Raw genomic sequence first — 14842 nt, 5'->3', positions numbered from 1 at the left:
TATGCAAGCTAACATTTATTTTAACTGATATGATTCCAAGAGAAATTTTTTCCTCAAGATGAATGCAAAAGGTTGATTAAATTAAATATAAGCACATTTTTTTTTTCCTTTTTGGTAATAAGCATGGTAAAAGTTCAAACAGACATTGAAATATTTGCAACTATACAATAAATTCAATCAAATAAGAAATATATAATGCAAAGTACTTGTCCTACTGGATATTATCCAAAGATATGTATCTAATTAAAGAATCTTAATCATACCTTAGTTCTCATTATTCAAGCACTTGATCATCAATATGTGTTTGCACAATGTTTATGAGGTGATGAAGGGTAAGTGCTTGAAAAGAGAAGATGTCAAATGTTGGCCAAGACTTCGGAGAAAACAATCTTTCAGATACTTGTCGCATTGTAGGGCGAGCCTGTGGATCAGTGTTGATGCAATGCATTGCTATTAAAATCACAAAAAGCACTTGATTCATGGTCACTTGATCAGCTATATGAAGGGGAAGGGGAAGCCGTGGATCAAGAATATCTTTCACTAGCATACTCAATGATAAGTTGCTTAGGAGATCCCCAGGATGCGTTCCACATATCACTTCAAGTGCTACAATTCCGAAACTATATACATCACATTTTTCAGTCACTCTCATGGCATAGGCAAGCTCTGCAAATACAAATCAATTGTAAAAATAGTAATAGTTTAGTTCACTCCATCATTGTTCATGTACAAGGTTGATAAATCTAAAAAGCAACATGGGTAAGTCAATTATAACAAAATTTGAATAGAAGAAGCAATCAAATCGATTTGGAGATGCATACATACCTGGTGCCATGTACCCATATGTGCCCGCAAGCAAACTCCAATGTGATGAATTAGGTTTTAATAGTCGAGAAATACCAAAGTCTGCAACACAAGCCTTGTACTCTTCATCCAAAAGAATATTGTTGCTCGTTATGTCTCGATGAATGATAGGTGGATTACAATCATGATGTAAGTAAGATAAAGCTTGAGCAATGTCTTGTACAATGCTGACTCTCTTGATCCAATCCAACTCCATTGCTCCTTTCTCAGATCTTAGAGTGGCACACAGGCTTCCTCTCTCCATATATTCATATGCAAGAAAACTGAATTTATTAGTAGAGCAAAAACCATGAAAACCCACAATATTCCGATGCCGAATTTTAGTTAATGCTTGTATTTCATTTTGAAAAGCTTGCTTATTCTCTTGGGCTTCTTCTTCTTCTTGAATTTTCTTGATAGCAAGTGTCACTCCTGGTGATATTGTTGCTTTATAGACTATGCTACAAGCTCCAGTACCGATTTGATACTTCTCATCAAAATTTTTTGTCGCTCTTATAATCTCTTTGTATGCTTCCTTTCCATGATTGACTCCCCAAATGGAGAAGAAGTGTTCATCAAATTCTTCACTTGTGTCATTTGTATTGGACTTCGTTCTCTTATAATAAAGTAATGTGAATACTCCAATTATCAAAAATAAGATACTGAATATTAAAAGAACAATCAAGATAACGATTGTGTGATGTTTTTCTGCATTATCTCTACTTTCTAACGACGATTGAGGACATGGAGGTAGTCCATGCACTTGACCACATAAGCCCTTATTGTGGGTAAACCACTGAAGGGGAGCTGCTTGAAAAAAATGATTCTTTGGAACTGGACCTTCCAGAGAATTATAAGATAAATCCAATGATGTTAAGCCTATCATTAATTGAAAAGAAGATGGAATGCCACCAACCAACTTGTTATGTGATAAATTCAACTCTTGCAACATCATCAAATTGCCAAGTTGTGGTGGTATTCCTCCTGTGAATAAATTGTCACTCAAGTCTAGAACTTCATGTAAATTCAAGTTACCAAGTTGAGAAGGAATCACTCCACCTAGTTTGTTATTGCTCAACTTGAGAGAGTGCAATTTAATGCAATTCTCCAACCAAATTGGTATTTCTCCTCTCAAATTGTTGCTTGACAAATCAAGAGCTTCTAATGAAGATAGATCTCCAAATTCTGGTGGTATGGTTCCCGTGAGATGATTGTTGCTCATGTTTAGGTCAAATATACTAGATAATTTACCAAACTCTCTTGGGATCTTTCCCTCCATATTATTGGAAGAGATGTCAAATCGTCGCAACTTTGGCAATAGCCCAATTTCCAAGGGCATTATTCCGCTGATTCTGTTGCCTGAGATTCTAAGGCTTGTCAAGTTGAGGCATGCTCCCCAAGATGGTGATAAAGTGCCAGACAATCTGTTAAAGCTTAGATCAATATAATCCAAGTGCAGATGAACACCAAAGCTTTCAGAGACATCTCCAGTGAATTGGTTTCTTTCAAGCCGGACCCTGACTAGGTTTGTTGAATTTTTCAAACTTATCGGAATGGGACCTTGGAAATTATTGTATCCTAAAGTAAGATTTTGCAGCAAGCCTCCTTTGGCCAAATTTGGTGGTAGGATACCGAAAAGACTCGTTGTTGAATAATTGAAGATTAATTAAATTTGTGAGGTTCTCAAATTCATTAGGCACTATACCAACTAGATGATTGTCAAATAATTTTAATTCAGTAAGACCCTTCAAATTTCCAAGAGATGGAGGAATGATGCCAGTTATTTTGTTGCTAGATAGGTCAAAAATTTCAAGCTTGGTCAGGTTTCCAATGCTATGTGGGATGGGACCAGTTATTTGGTTGTCAGATATTTCAAAGTCTCTCAAGTTCACTAGATTCCCAATCTCACAAGGAATGGAGCCATTTATGCTATTGTCATGCAGGTAAAAAGTTACAAGCTTGGTCAGGTTTCCAATGCTATGTGGGATGGGACCAGTTATTTGGTTGTCAGATATTTCAAGGTCTCTCAAGTTCACTAGATTCCCAATCTCACAAGGAATGGAGCCCTTTATGCTATTGTCATATAGGTAAAAAGTTTTAAGCTTGGTCGGGGTTTCCAATGCTATGTGGGATGGGACCTGTTATTTGGTTGTCAGATATTTCAAGGTCTCTCAAGTTCACTAGATTCCCAATCTCACAAGGAATGGAGCCATTTATGCTATTGTCATGCAGGTAAAAAGTTTCAAGCTTGGTCGGGGTTTCCAATGCTATGTGGGATGGGACCGCTTATTTGGTTGTCGGATATTTCAAGGTCTCTCAAGTTCACTAGATTCCCAATCTCACAAGGAATGGAGCCCTTTATGCTATTGTCATATAGGTAAAAAGTTTCAAGCTTGGTCAGGTTTCCAATGCTATGTGGGATGGGACCAGTTATTTGGTTGTCAGATATTTCAAGGTCTCTCAAGTTCACTAGATTCCCAATCTCACAAGGAATGGAGCCATTTATGCTATTGTTATACAGGTAAAAAGTTTTAAGCTTGGTCAGGTTTCCAATGCTATGTGGGATGGGACCAGTTATTTGGTTGTCAGATATTTCAAGGTCTCTCAAGTTCACTAGATTCCCAATCTCACAAGGAATGGAGCCATTTATGCTATTGTCATGCAGGGTAAAAAGTTTTAAGCTTGGTCGGGGTTTCCAATGCTATGTGGGATGGGACCCAGTTATTTGGTTGTCGGATATTTCAAAGGTCTCTCAAGTTCACTAGATTCCCAATCTCACAAGGAATGGAGCCATTTATGCTATTGTTATACTGGGTAAAAAGTTTTAAGCTTGGTCGGGGTTTCCAATGCTATGTGGGATGGGACCAGTTATTTGGTTGTCAGATATTTCAAGGTCTCTCAAGTTCACTAGATTCCCAATCTCACAAGGAATGGAGCCATTTATGCTATTGTCATGCGGGTAAAAAGTTTCAAGCTTGGTCGGGGTTTCCAATGCTATGTGGGATGGGACCGATTATTTGGTTGTCAGATATTTCAAGGTCTCTCAAGTTCACTAGATTCCCAATCTCTCTAGGAATGGAGCCTGTGAGGCCATTTCTCCATAAGTATAAAGAATTGAGTTTGGTCAAGTTTCCAAGACCTAGAGGAATGGAACCCACTAAGAAATTTTCGGAGATGGCTAAGGAATTCAGTTTCAGAAGCTTTCCAAAAGAAGGAGGTATAGAGCCACTTATCTGATTTTTGTGGAGCCACATGGTGTAGAGCCTTGCCAAATTACCAAGCTCTAATGGGATGACGCCTGTGAGATTGTTGGCAGAGAGATAAAGGATGTTGAGCTTGGAGAGAGCTGAAATGCCTGCAGGAATGGATCCATGTAGATGGTTGTCATTGAGTTGGAGAACTCTGAGTGATGGCAGAGCTGAGAAGTTGAGAGTCACCAGCTTCCCTTCCAGTCCCAACCCTCCCAGTTGGACCCTGGTGATGGTTGCCATGTGACGGCCATTATATCTGCAGGTGATTCCAGTCCAGTTGCATGGACTGGTCTTTGGCGTCCAGGTGTTAAGAAGTTCTTGTGTTTCAAGGGTGGCCTTCCATTGAAGAAGAGCTCTCCCTTGGGATTCAATCTTTGAAGCTGCTGTCATGTTGAAAACAGGGGAACAGAGATTGGAGAAAAGCAGTACCAACAGTGAAAGCACCATCATCATCATCATCAATGTTGGGAAGGTGGTGAACTTTGAGGGAAGCAGTGATTTCATGTTGAAACTATATATTATTCCTAGAAAGCCTCTAGACATGTCTTTGTGATTTTGTTAGGAGAGCCTTGAGCACCTTTTTATAGTATCACAGAATGAAAGATAATTCACAAAATAATTAGTATCATCTTAATAATAAGCATTATTGTTAGCATTCAGTCACAGTGATAGCCAGGCATGGCAATCACATTGTTGTTACCAGCTGACTACGAGTCTTGATTACAAAATACTTTTCCACAAACTATGATGAAGCTTGAGGTAACATTTGTGGTATTTGTGGTTTCTGCCATGCATAATGTGTCACTCTCATTAATCGATATCATGGAGGAATAATCAAATGAGACTAGGCCTTGATTATTCTACTCAAACCAAAAGCAATGTGGAAAATTCAGAAGCAAAAAATGCATCTCCTGTTCTTCATTAATATTCTTTATTGGCAGTATATCTATCGAAAACAATTAGACAACTTAATCAAATTACAATGATAAGTGCCCTAAATTAAATTACAGTTAAGTTATTTCATCCTAGCTAGCTACATATATATTGTCCCAATATAATACCGTTTTTAAAATATGTGAGTTTCGTCTTTTTATTTCCATTTTTTTTTAATAAACTATGGTTTATCCACTTCATCCAACAAAAAAATTATGAGTTTCTAAAATACACAAATACTTAATAAAAATATATACCTCAAGTAATTATTAAAATTATATTTATCTCAAAGTATTATAATTTTCAAACTTCAATTATAGTAGTTTAAAATTTCTATATAATTTAAATATGCTCTTGCAAATTTAATAGTCAATCAAAACAATTATATGTAATAAAAAAACACTTCGAACGACCATTGTTTAGTGCAGTGGAATATTATTTGAATAGTGAATAACAGACAAAAAATCAAATATATAAATTGCCATTATGAAGTACCGTGAAAATACTATTGAAATATTGTAGTAGTACTATTCATTACATATACATTGTATCCCATATGGGAAGATATCATTTTCTTCTCATCCGGAGTTGTATGGCAAAGAAATTTACTAGTTCGGTTTGATTCCTAAAAATCTTCTAAGCTTGCATATATATATGATACTACTCTAATAAACATCCACATTGTTAACAACACTGATAATTCCCTTTAATAATTAGTATCATCTTAAAAATGAGCATTATTGTTAGCATTCAACCACATTAATGGCTAGGCACAGCAACCACATTAATTAATATTATTAACAGCTAAATGCCTGCATGTCTTGATTTCTTCAAGAATGTCTCCCTCTCAATGTTTGTTTTCAGAGACAGTGAGATTTCAGTTTTAGTGGAGAAGATGGAAGCATATTTAGTATTATTCACCAACCTTATCATTTTTATAGCCAACTTGAAATGGTAAGCATTGAAACATTCAAACACACTGATCAGGACAAAAATTGTAGTCTATAATTTGCAAACACGCATTTTGAATCATACTACTAGTCAATGTTGGAATTACTAGGATGAATTGCATGTACCTCAAATTTTTTGAGTTTCCTCCCCCAATACAATATTCAGTGATTCCATGCTTGAACTTGTAAATATTTGTAACAAGTCTCTAGACATGGAAGACATTCACTCTGGTTAATTCGTCCTAATTTTCATAATCTGAGATGAAGCAAATTTCAAGTAGTGTGAACAATATATAAAATCAAAATGAGTGCCGACTTCAAATGAAGATAATATAAATTGCCAAACAAGGGGTAAGGATATACAAAGCATGCAAGATAGACATGTAGCAAAATAGCATGAATAAAATTTTAACATCTCATCTTATATTGCATCATTCATTCCGTCATCATATTGCTTGTAAATCCAACGAATGAGAAAAAACTGAGTGCATAGAAAGAGTCTCTTGCATCAATGGTCCAATGATATAACAGTTAAGTACTGTGAATGAGAGGGTAGATGTGGATAGTCAAGGTCGTTCATGAGAGTGATCTACGCAGTCAACGTCAACATTGAACATTTCAATGATAATGATAATTTATATTCACCACACAAACACAAGATATGATTCAAATAATTAAATAAACCAAATATGAGAAAATATTATTGTCATGCCCCGAACCTGGAGCATTGACAAACGGCCCCATACCTACATGGTCGTGACCAAGTAGGCACAGAAGGTCTCAAAACCTGTCTCACACTAAATCAAACAACCTTTAACAAAGACATTAACTATCAAAAACAACATAGAGGCACAATACCCGAAATATGACGAAAGCAAATAAAAGTGTCTCACAAGATATTAAACATAAGACAGAAGTTCTAAGTTCACAACAAAGAAAGTTTATTAACTTGATAAAGATCTAGAAGGCAACTTGCTCAATGACCCCGCTAAGCTGTCCACCACCCAACCCTACTCCTGATCTGAAAGATAAAGAGAACAACTTAATGAGCTTGGAAGCCCAGTAAGCAACCACTAAAAATATCGGGATCACAAAAATGTTCAATAGTTTCTAAAAGTATACAAAATGTAACATAACGGAATAATATCAAAAGAAACCCATAAACCAGCAATAATTCAAAACAAATTTAACTTACCAAGTAACGAGCATATAAGTCCCCCAAACAACTAGTACCAAAACAAAACATCAGAACTCATTTATTTAAACTCAGTGACCCGAGTCAGATTTCAGAACTCATAGGTTTACCCTGGTTACCCGAGCCAGAATATCAAAAGCCGTTATTCTTCACTGACGGAACGGTGCGAAACTATAGTTTCTATGTCAGAAATACGTGTCGACACGGTCAGTGTTTAACCCCCAGTGACATGGTTATTGCACAGTTAATTGGGGACTATGAGTTTTTATAACAAAATATGTCGAGTCCACAATCATCGTCAACGCAATAATATGAAAATTTAGTGATCCCGTTTTCTAACAAAAATTAATCCAATTATATCAATTAACAGAATATTCCACACAATTTAACAATTTACTAAAATCTGGAAATAGCATTAAAACAAAAATCAGCACTTCAAGTAAATGCAAATATTCATGAATTAAACAAATAAAATAATTCAAAATAAATACATCATGAATCCTTAGTTTCCTATATGAAACCTTTTAAATAATGGATGAAAATATCACATCAGGAAACTTGCTAAAAATTTAATTGAAATGAAAATTTTATAATGATCACATGCTCCTAAACTATACATAATTAAACTTTAATAATTATTGAATAAACCATATAAATAACCAACACAAAAACTATTAAATAACCAGAAATCAAAAACTAAATAATTAAATAACTAATAAAAATACAAACTATCAGAAATTAAATAAATATTAAATAAAACTAACTCAATGGAATGAAAATTTATCAAGAGTCAAAATGTATATATATATGGGTATTTATATGTGGTTTACTTACCTGGCTAGCTAACACCAAAAACTACAAGCATCCCAAAATCAGGTTTCCGCAGAATATCCTATAATTGAGAGCACATCCCAAAGGTATTAAGACGCTAAACATGTTAAAAATACACAGGGATATACAGTGGATCAAATTCCTACACTAACTATGATAATACTTAAAACATCCAACAATCCAATATATACATATATTTTAACAACTTATATACAGAACCTTCACTATTCCTTATAAAACTTAAGCAAATATAGTACTTAAAACAATTAATCCATCATAATATATATATATATATATATATAAGTGGACTGCAGAACCTAAACCATTTTGATTCCATCCATCAAAATTCGATAGAACTTTCTATTTACAAAACTATGCATCATTTTAATTAAAAGCAACATATTTTATCAATATATAAATAATATAACTTTACACTGAACACATGAAAACATTCTAACCTATCAACTTAATATATAAATATACATATATATATAATGTCTGTGTGGTGGATGCCAACACAATACACTCAAGTCCACAATCAAATGAAAATTTAAAAGAAAATAGAACTTAGAAAATTTGATTTTATTTTTTAAACATAAATAACTTGTGCATGAATGAAAGTAAAAACAACTAGCAAATCAATAGACATTTCACTGTGTATTGTGTAACATCCTAATTAATAATCACCGGTTTAATCTTGAGATAACCAAACCACTAAACACATAATATAACCCCTAAATAAAAACATTAAATAATACCACGACAATATCTAGGAGATAAAAAGAATTCCACCACTTAACCCTAGATCTAGGAAGAGAACGCTTACCTCACAACAATACAACCTTGACGAAGAGGCCTATCTCCGTCCTCGCCGCCGGCATCACACACCAAAAAGAAAAAGAGAAAAGAAAAGAGGTAAGATCTCTCCCTCTTTCTTGGTCCAAACGAGAGACTATATCGGAAGAAACAAAGAGGTGGCGGCTAGGATTTGAAAACCTAATAAAATATAAAGATAAAAAAAATAATAATAAGAAGGGGTTTTCTTTTCCTTTTCCGTAACCGCCATGCATGCAAAATAAATAAATTAAATAATAAAAAAATGTGGGGCCCACAATTATAGTACTACATTAGTAGTGTGTGGAAACGATTCACATATAATTGAGATATAAAATGGAGTCAAAAACATTATTTTTATTATTTCAAATAAGGTGCGTTTAAATGATCAGCAAGAGTCTTATGAGGATGCTTAGTCTTGACCATGAGCTATCTGAAGAGTAAATTTTACTAACAAAAATTTTATATGCATAATATTATACATATTACAACAAATCAATCACATATATGTATGTATAAAAATAAACAAAATTTGATTAAAGTCTATGAACTAATCAGTTGTCCAATCAAACTCGATAAATGGTAACATAAGCTTATGAATAGCCTCTACCGGTTATGACATGGTAATAAAGACTATATGTAATTGCAGCCAACGTGTTCAGCTTAATTGATAGTTTGGTAACCTCCACATTGTTTTAAGCAATCACTAATAAATACATCAATAAACTACTTGTAGCTATGTAATGATATGACAATCACAAGTGAAGAAATTTTAACAGTACTGATACACACCACTTGTCATCTTGGTGAGTCAAGACTTGCTTTCAAGCAGCACCCATCCTTCAAATAAAGCATAGATTTACAAAAGTTAACTACTATGTGTTTCTTCAAGACAGTTAGTATTCGTAGAATATCATCAAGGCTTGCAGAAAGAGCTGAAAATAAGTATAGATGGCAAGTCAGATCAGATATAATTTATAGGTGACAGCAGCATCCAATATATGAAATTACTTATTACCATGGTTATCCCCAAACAAGAGGGCTTGCGCAATGTAAAAAATGACAATAGTTTGACTTAAAAACTATTATTTAGGTGGCTTAAGTAACTACTAATTTTGTCGGTAACTAATGTGCATGAAAAGGAATTATGATTAGTTTGCATATAACTTTTGAACCAAAAGATTTTGAGGTTCCTCTTTATCAGACTTGAACTGGATGAAAGAAGAAATGAAGATGAAATAATTGAGATAGGTTATTAGGTTATTAAAAGTCAAGGTCCCTAAGATTATCAAAGGCTAAAGTAGAAAAGAAAGAATTCCATCTTCGGTAGAAGTACATACACTAATCTTCCATAGTTAAAATGCCTTGGTGGCAGATCTCTTAGTAGTGAAATTGTTACATTTGAATTTGGAATGACGCAGAAAATCATGAGCAGGATTGAATCGCTCGTTGATTCTTCAAATGAAAGAATGGTTTCAACATTATCTTGAAGACATTGACATGCTTTGATGAAAACTGTAAAACAGAAACACAAAACAAAAGTGCAAATAAGCATCATCCAACAATATATACCAGGTGTTTAAAAGTGCAATTAAACCTTGAAACAACTCATGCATCGAGTTCTGCTCATACAACCACAGTGTGTCAACAATGGATGCGTCATAACTGTTGTTACAGGAGGCATGCTTTTCCAGAGCTTGGATCTCTCTATGAAGCTCTGAAGATTCCTTCCCAACCTAGAAAATTTGTAATTGTCTCTAGAGAATCAGAGTTAAGTAAACCAAAGAAAGAGGAACGAATGACAGATATATACTGCAGCAAGCCTCTCCCTTAATGAGCTCAAGTGAGAATCAAGTTCTGCTTCATAACGTCCTTTTTGAAGTTATAAATTCTCAATAGACAACTCTTGATGGATAGCAATATGTAACAAAAATAGCTGTTAGAATGTAAGTTTTTTGTTGAACCATTTGAACGATCTTGAAAAATTCCGTCTCTCTCAATTGCAAAACAAGATAGAAATGGGAAAAGGTGGCTAGAAAAGGTGCTGCTACCTTTTCCCAATTGCAGAGAAACTAATAGCTGAGAAAAGAAATTTTCAGAAATTTTTGGTTTACCACTTTAATGAAAAAAAAAAAAAGACTTTTTGAATCCTTGTAATTGTTAAATAAAAAATTTTAGAGATAGCAGGTTAGAGTTAATTCAAGCAAGAATGACATGTTGGAAGTCTCCTAACCATGAAAAAATCCAATTGAAGAAGTAGCATCATAAAAGGCATCACATCCTATAGTTCATGGCAGGAATAGATGCAACTGCAGAAAACAGAAAACAAAAACCAGGCAAGATAGAAAGTACCATTGTCTGCACAAATTAGCTCCTTTTATGTGGAAAACCAACAGCTTTTCGCAGCACAAAGCCCTCAGGTACAGTAAAACAATGTCGAAGACAATACTATTCCCAAATGTTCATTCTCTTGTCCAGGATTTCTTGTGTCATGTTGTGAAGGTATGAAGCAACCTAACCTAAGACATAATAAAATAAAATAAACAATGAATATGATCAAACTATTAGAACATGGTTAGTTTTTATTAATCTGAAAGTTATTAAGCACTTGATCTTATTCAGTAACTGAAATTTCCTTTCTTTAGGATTCATAGTGGAGTATTACTCTCAGCCAATTCAAATGAATCTGTCTATAGCCAAATCAAATGAGGATAAAGAAAAGAACAAATTGTTACGGCTACTTCCATGATTGTTTTTCAGTAAAATGCTGCCAACTTAAATTTAACTTATTATCATCCATATCAACCAATAGAAATTGATCATGGATGCTAATATTCTAATCTATTTGCAAATAGAAGAGAGAAGTTTTGAGTGTTAGACTTTGAATGTTATCCCATATTTTTCAAGATGAACAACAATCCTTGATTGTGAAGTATTCAACACAAAGCCTTGGGCCCTGAAAATCATATTATGCAGGAATTTGACACCAAAAATAACAAAAAGGAAAATGTAGAAACCTAAGAATTCAGAAATATTAACCAAATGGTGGTTGTGAAACCAGAATCAAACTATTTCAAGTCCCATTCTCATAGAGCTTTAAGTTTTTTTAATTCCTGTATATATTCATCATTTTCGCCGACCACAAACAAAGGGCTAAGGAACAGCTTGAAGTACCTTTAGTTTAGTCAACGTTTTTGTCCTCCATTCACAGCTTGTCACAGCTCAAGGCCATCCACAAACTAGCACCTTTGGTTAAATTCCTTCGGGCAGGAACCATCATACTTAATTTTAGAATACAAAGCTCAACAACATGATGGGCTTAAAAAGATCCGTAAGTAATCCACTAAAAAAATACATCATGAATGACAATATAAACATTGTATATTGGAGTACAGTACTCATCAAAATCCAAGTCTTAAAACTAGAATAATTTAATAGAAATACAGCTTTAGAACATAACAGTATTCCAAAAGCAGGTGTCTCCCAAATTTACTATGGCCATTTGTTTTACCTTGGGGGCATCAGAGTTAAAATATGGGAGTTCATTTGTTTTCACTCAGTGACCCAAGTTAAAAATAACATAATCCATTTATTTTTTACCTCAATTGCCCAGTCAAATGCCGTTGTTGCTTCATCAACGGCCTAGCACAAAACTATTGTCTCAAATCATGGAGTTCATGTCGACATGGTCAATGTTGACCACCATTGACTAGGATAGTGCATGGCTTATTTGGAGACCAAAACTATTTGTAACATAATAAATTTGAATTGTAGTTTCAAAAAGGCCAGTATGTTCAAGTACTAAATGTCAATACTTACTAACAAAAATATTTGTAAGTTATCAAACAAAATAGAATACTATAATATAATTTATAATATCAAAGACTTCCAAGGCTCTCATTTGAGCAAAGATACTATAACTTAGCATTTACTTAAACAAATTGCATGGTCCCATGTTTTCATGGAACAAAGTTTTTTTTTTATTTTTTATTTTTAGAAAACTAAGCCAATTGTCTCAAAATAAAACAATGCATAAATAATACATAAATAACTGAATTTTTAAGTTTAAAATAACATATCAATGTAGGAGGATTTACTTACTAGATGCAAAGAAGCATCGAAATACTTTGCAAGATTCTCATTCTAAAATTAATGATATCAAGCAACTCAAAAAGTAAAGTTTTCTAGGTTCTCATGAAAAATGAACATATTAAACCCAAAGGTTCACACAATTTCACTTGTCAAAGCATTGAATCAATTATGTTCAAGTAAACCATGAATGATACACAAGTGAATAAATAAATATACACATAGCTGAAATTTTATATGTAAAAAAATAGTTAAATCACTATATGTGGATTACAACCTTGCAAGTAGCTCCCACTCTAACTTACCCAAAAGCCAAATCAACCCTTCTTGAAATGCCCTACAAATAGCATAATCCAATTCTAATTGCCCAAAACACTAAATTATCACAAACCAAAACTTGGACCAAAACCATGCCAAAACAAAATGATTCACATTCTACTCCAACTAGCACTAGACATCGAATTTTTTCAAATGATAAAGGAACCCCAAAATACTACCTATAGCCATGTAGATCAAAGAGAACCCAATACTACAAGGATCAATTCACGCAATGCTTCAAATATAACTTCAAACACTAGATTACAACTGAGCATCAAGACAAGGTTTTCTTAAGGCATTTAAGCAATACACTAAATTGAAACACAACCTATATACATTAAGAAAATCATTAACAATAAACATGAGTCTAGAGAGAAGATTCTATAGCAAAAGCTTACTCAAGAAAAAATAACTAATAATTACAAGGCAAAACCATATGTCATGAAAAGGAAGAAATACATGCATACATATATATGCATATAGGTAGATGTATCTAATGCTTAAAAGTTTATAAACAACTAAACTTGGCAAGCTATAATAAGGGTGATTTTAACAATGCATAACTAAGCAAAACAATACTAAAGAACCCAATCAAAGGAAGCAACAACAAAAATATAACCAACAAGAAATCAAGATTTTCATACAAAACCAATTTACAAAAAATTAAGGATTCAAACAATGGACCCTTTGTAGTACACCTACTACTCCGAGGATTTAAAACCACCACAAGGAAAATCAACAAATCACTTAATATAAGCACACATGCTAAGCTTCAAACCACACATGCAAAGTTTCAAACTACTCATCCAACCACAAGATCACTTAGTCGTACAATTAGCATAAAACAAGTTTCAAGGGCAATGGCATTTCAGCAAACACCTTGTGGGCATAACCAAAAAACTAAGCACAATTAGGCAACTAGACAAATAAAACACATGCTATCAATACAAACCAACATACCTAGCAAAGAAGAACTAACAAACTGGGCTAATAAACAACTAGCTAGCATCATATCACAATACCCACAAACTTGGCAACCAAAACTGCAGGAACAAGAAAAATTCACCAAACAAAAGACTTACATGGCCGATGTAGCAAATACAGCCAAGACAACAAGCCTTGAAGCCGCTCTTAGCTCCATGGTATACAATTGAAGAAGTGTCAGCCTTTCACTGTCTCACCAACTAGAGCAGCACTAAGGAGGGTGGATATTGGAATGCAAAACCCTTTTTGATGGCCCAATGTTCTGATGAGCCAGTGTGGTGTAGTGTGGCATGGTGGGGTCCACAGATGGAGTATAATAAATGATGCTAAACACTCTGATCATCAAACAAGGCACTTCAAATGCAAGACATTCAAGACATTCTGCTGAAGATGAAAATAAGATGCCAGATATATATATATATATATATATATTCTATTAAAGCTTAATATCAATGTACAGTACTTCAAACTTGTTGGAATGAGAACTAATCTGGGAATCATCATGCAATAGCTAATACAAGATATTCAAGCAATCTGCTGTGGTAAGTTACCAGAAAGACTATAATTGGTTAACTGTGGAGAAATTAAACTTGCAAAGGTTCCCGTTCGATGCA

The 14842-nt window shown here is 34.0% G+C and overlaps 2 protein-coding genes and 1 long non-coding RNA gene across 5 annotated transcripts; all 3 read right to left on the bottom strand.

Moving 5' to 3' along the window:
* Nucleotides 1–274: 274 nt before the first annotated feature.
* On the bottom strand, nt 275–2466 carry LOC120275164 (MDIS1-interacting receptor like kinase 2-like). Its single transcript, XM_039281672.1, has 2 exons — nt 826–2466; nt 275–666 (listed from the first exon to the last, which is right to left on the bottom strand). Exons 1-2 carry the CDS (start codon nt 2180–2182, stop codon nt 275–277), a joined length of 1749 nt encoding a protein of 582 aa, XP_039137606.1. The 5' UTR covers nt 2183–2466.
* A 1346-nt stretch (nt 2467–3812) lies between these two features.
* On the bottom strand, nt 3813–4598 carry LOC120275155 (MDIS1-interacting receptor like kinase 2-like). Its single transcript, XM_039281663.1, has one exon. The coding sequence runs from the start codon at nt 4596–4598 to the stop codon at nt 3813–3815; it is 786 nt and encodes a 261-aa protein (XP_039137597.1).
* Nucleotides 4599–6754: 2156 nt separating this feature from the next.
* On the bottom strand, nt 6755–14629 carry LOC120270676. 3 transcript variants are annotated; one of them, XR_005539668.1, is made up of 8 exons: nt 14327–14629; nt 12012–12097; nt 10435–11356; nt 10178–10352; nt 9630–9677; nt 8830–8999; nt 8007–8064; nt 6755–6998 (listed from the first exon to the last, which is right to left on the bottom strand). It is a non-coding gene; the product is annotated as an uncharacterized LOC120270676 (long non-coding RNA). The 3 variants fall into 3 exon arrangements; XR_005539669.1 differs by having other exon boundaries at nt 9630–10352; nt 10435–10573; nt 11190–11356; XR_005539665.1 differs by having other exon boundaries at nt 9630–10352.
* Between the last annotated feature and the right edge of the window lie 213 nt (nt 14630–14842).

Source organism: Dioscorea cayenensis, chromosome 2 (genome assembly GCF_009730915.1).
Source record: "Dioscorea cayenensis subsp. rotundata cultivar TDr96_F1 chromosome 2, TDr96_F1_v2_PseudoChromosome.rev07_lg8_w22 25.fasta, whole genome shotgun sequence".
NCBI classification, from domain to species: Eukaryota; Viridiplantae; Streptophyta; class Magnoliopsida; order Dioscoreales; family Dioscoreaceae; genus Dioscorea; species Dioscorea cayenensis.
Note: the sequence above shows the minus strand (reverse complement) of the source record. Positions and strands in the feature narration are given on the sequence as shown.

Bases quoted from the DNA above. Each gene is read 5' to 3' on its own strand.
- LOC120275155 (XM_039281663.1), bottom strand. From the start codon at position 4,598: ATGAAATCACTGCTTCCCTCAAAGTTCACCACCTTCCCAACATTGATG.
- LOC120275164 (XM_039281672.1), bottom strand. From the start codon at position 2,182: ATGCCCTTGGAAATTGGGCTATTGCCAAAGTTGCGACGATTTGACATC. The intron at 667-825 runs GTATGTATGCAT...TTGTATTTGCAG, and splicing joins ATATGGGTACATGGCACCAG to AGCTTGCCTATGCCATGAGA.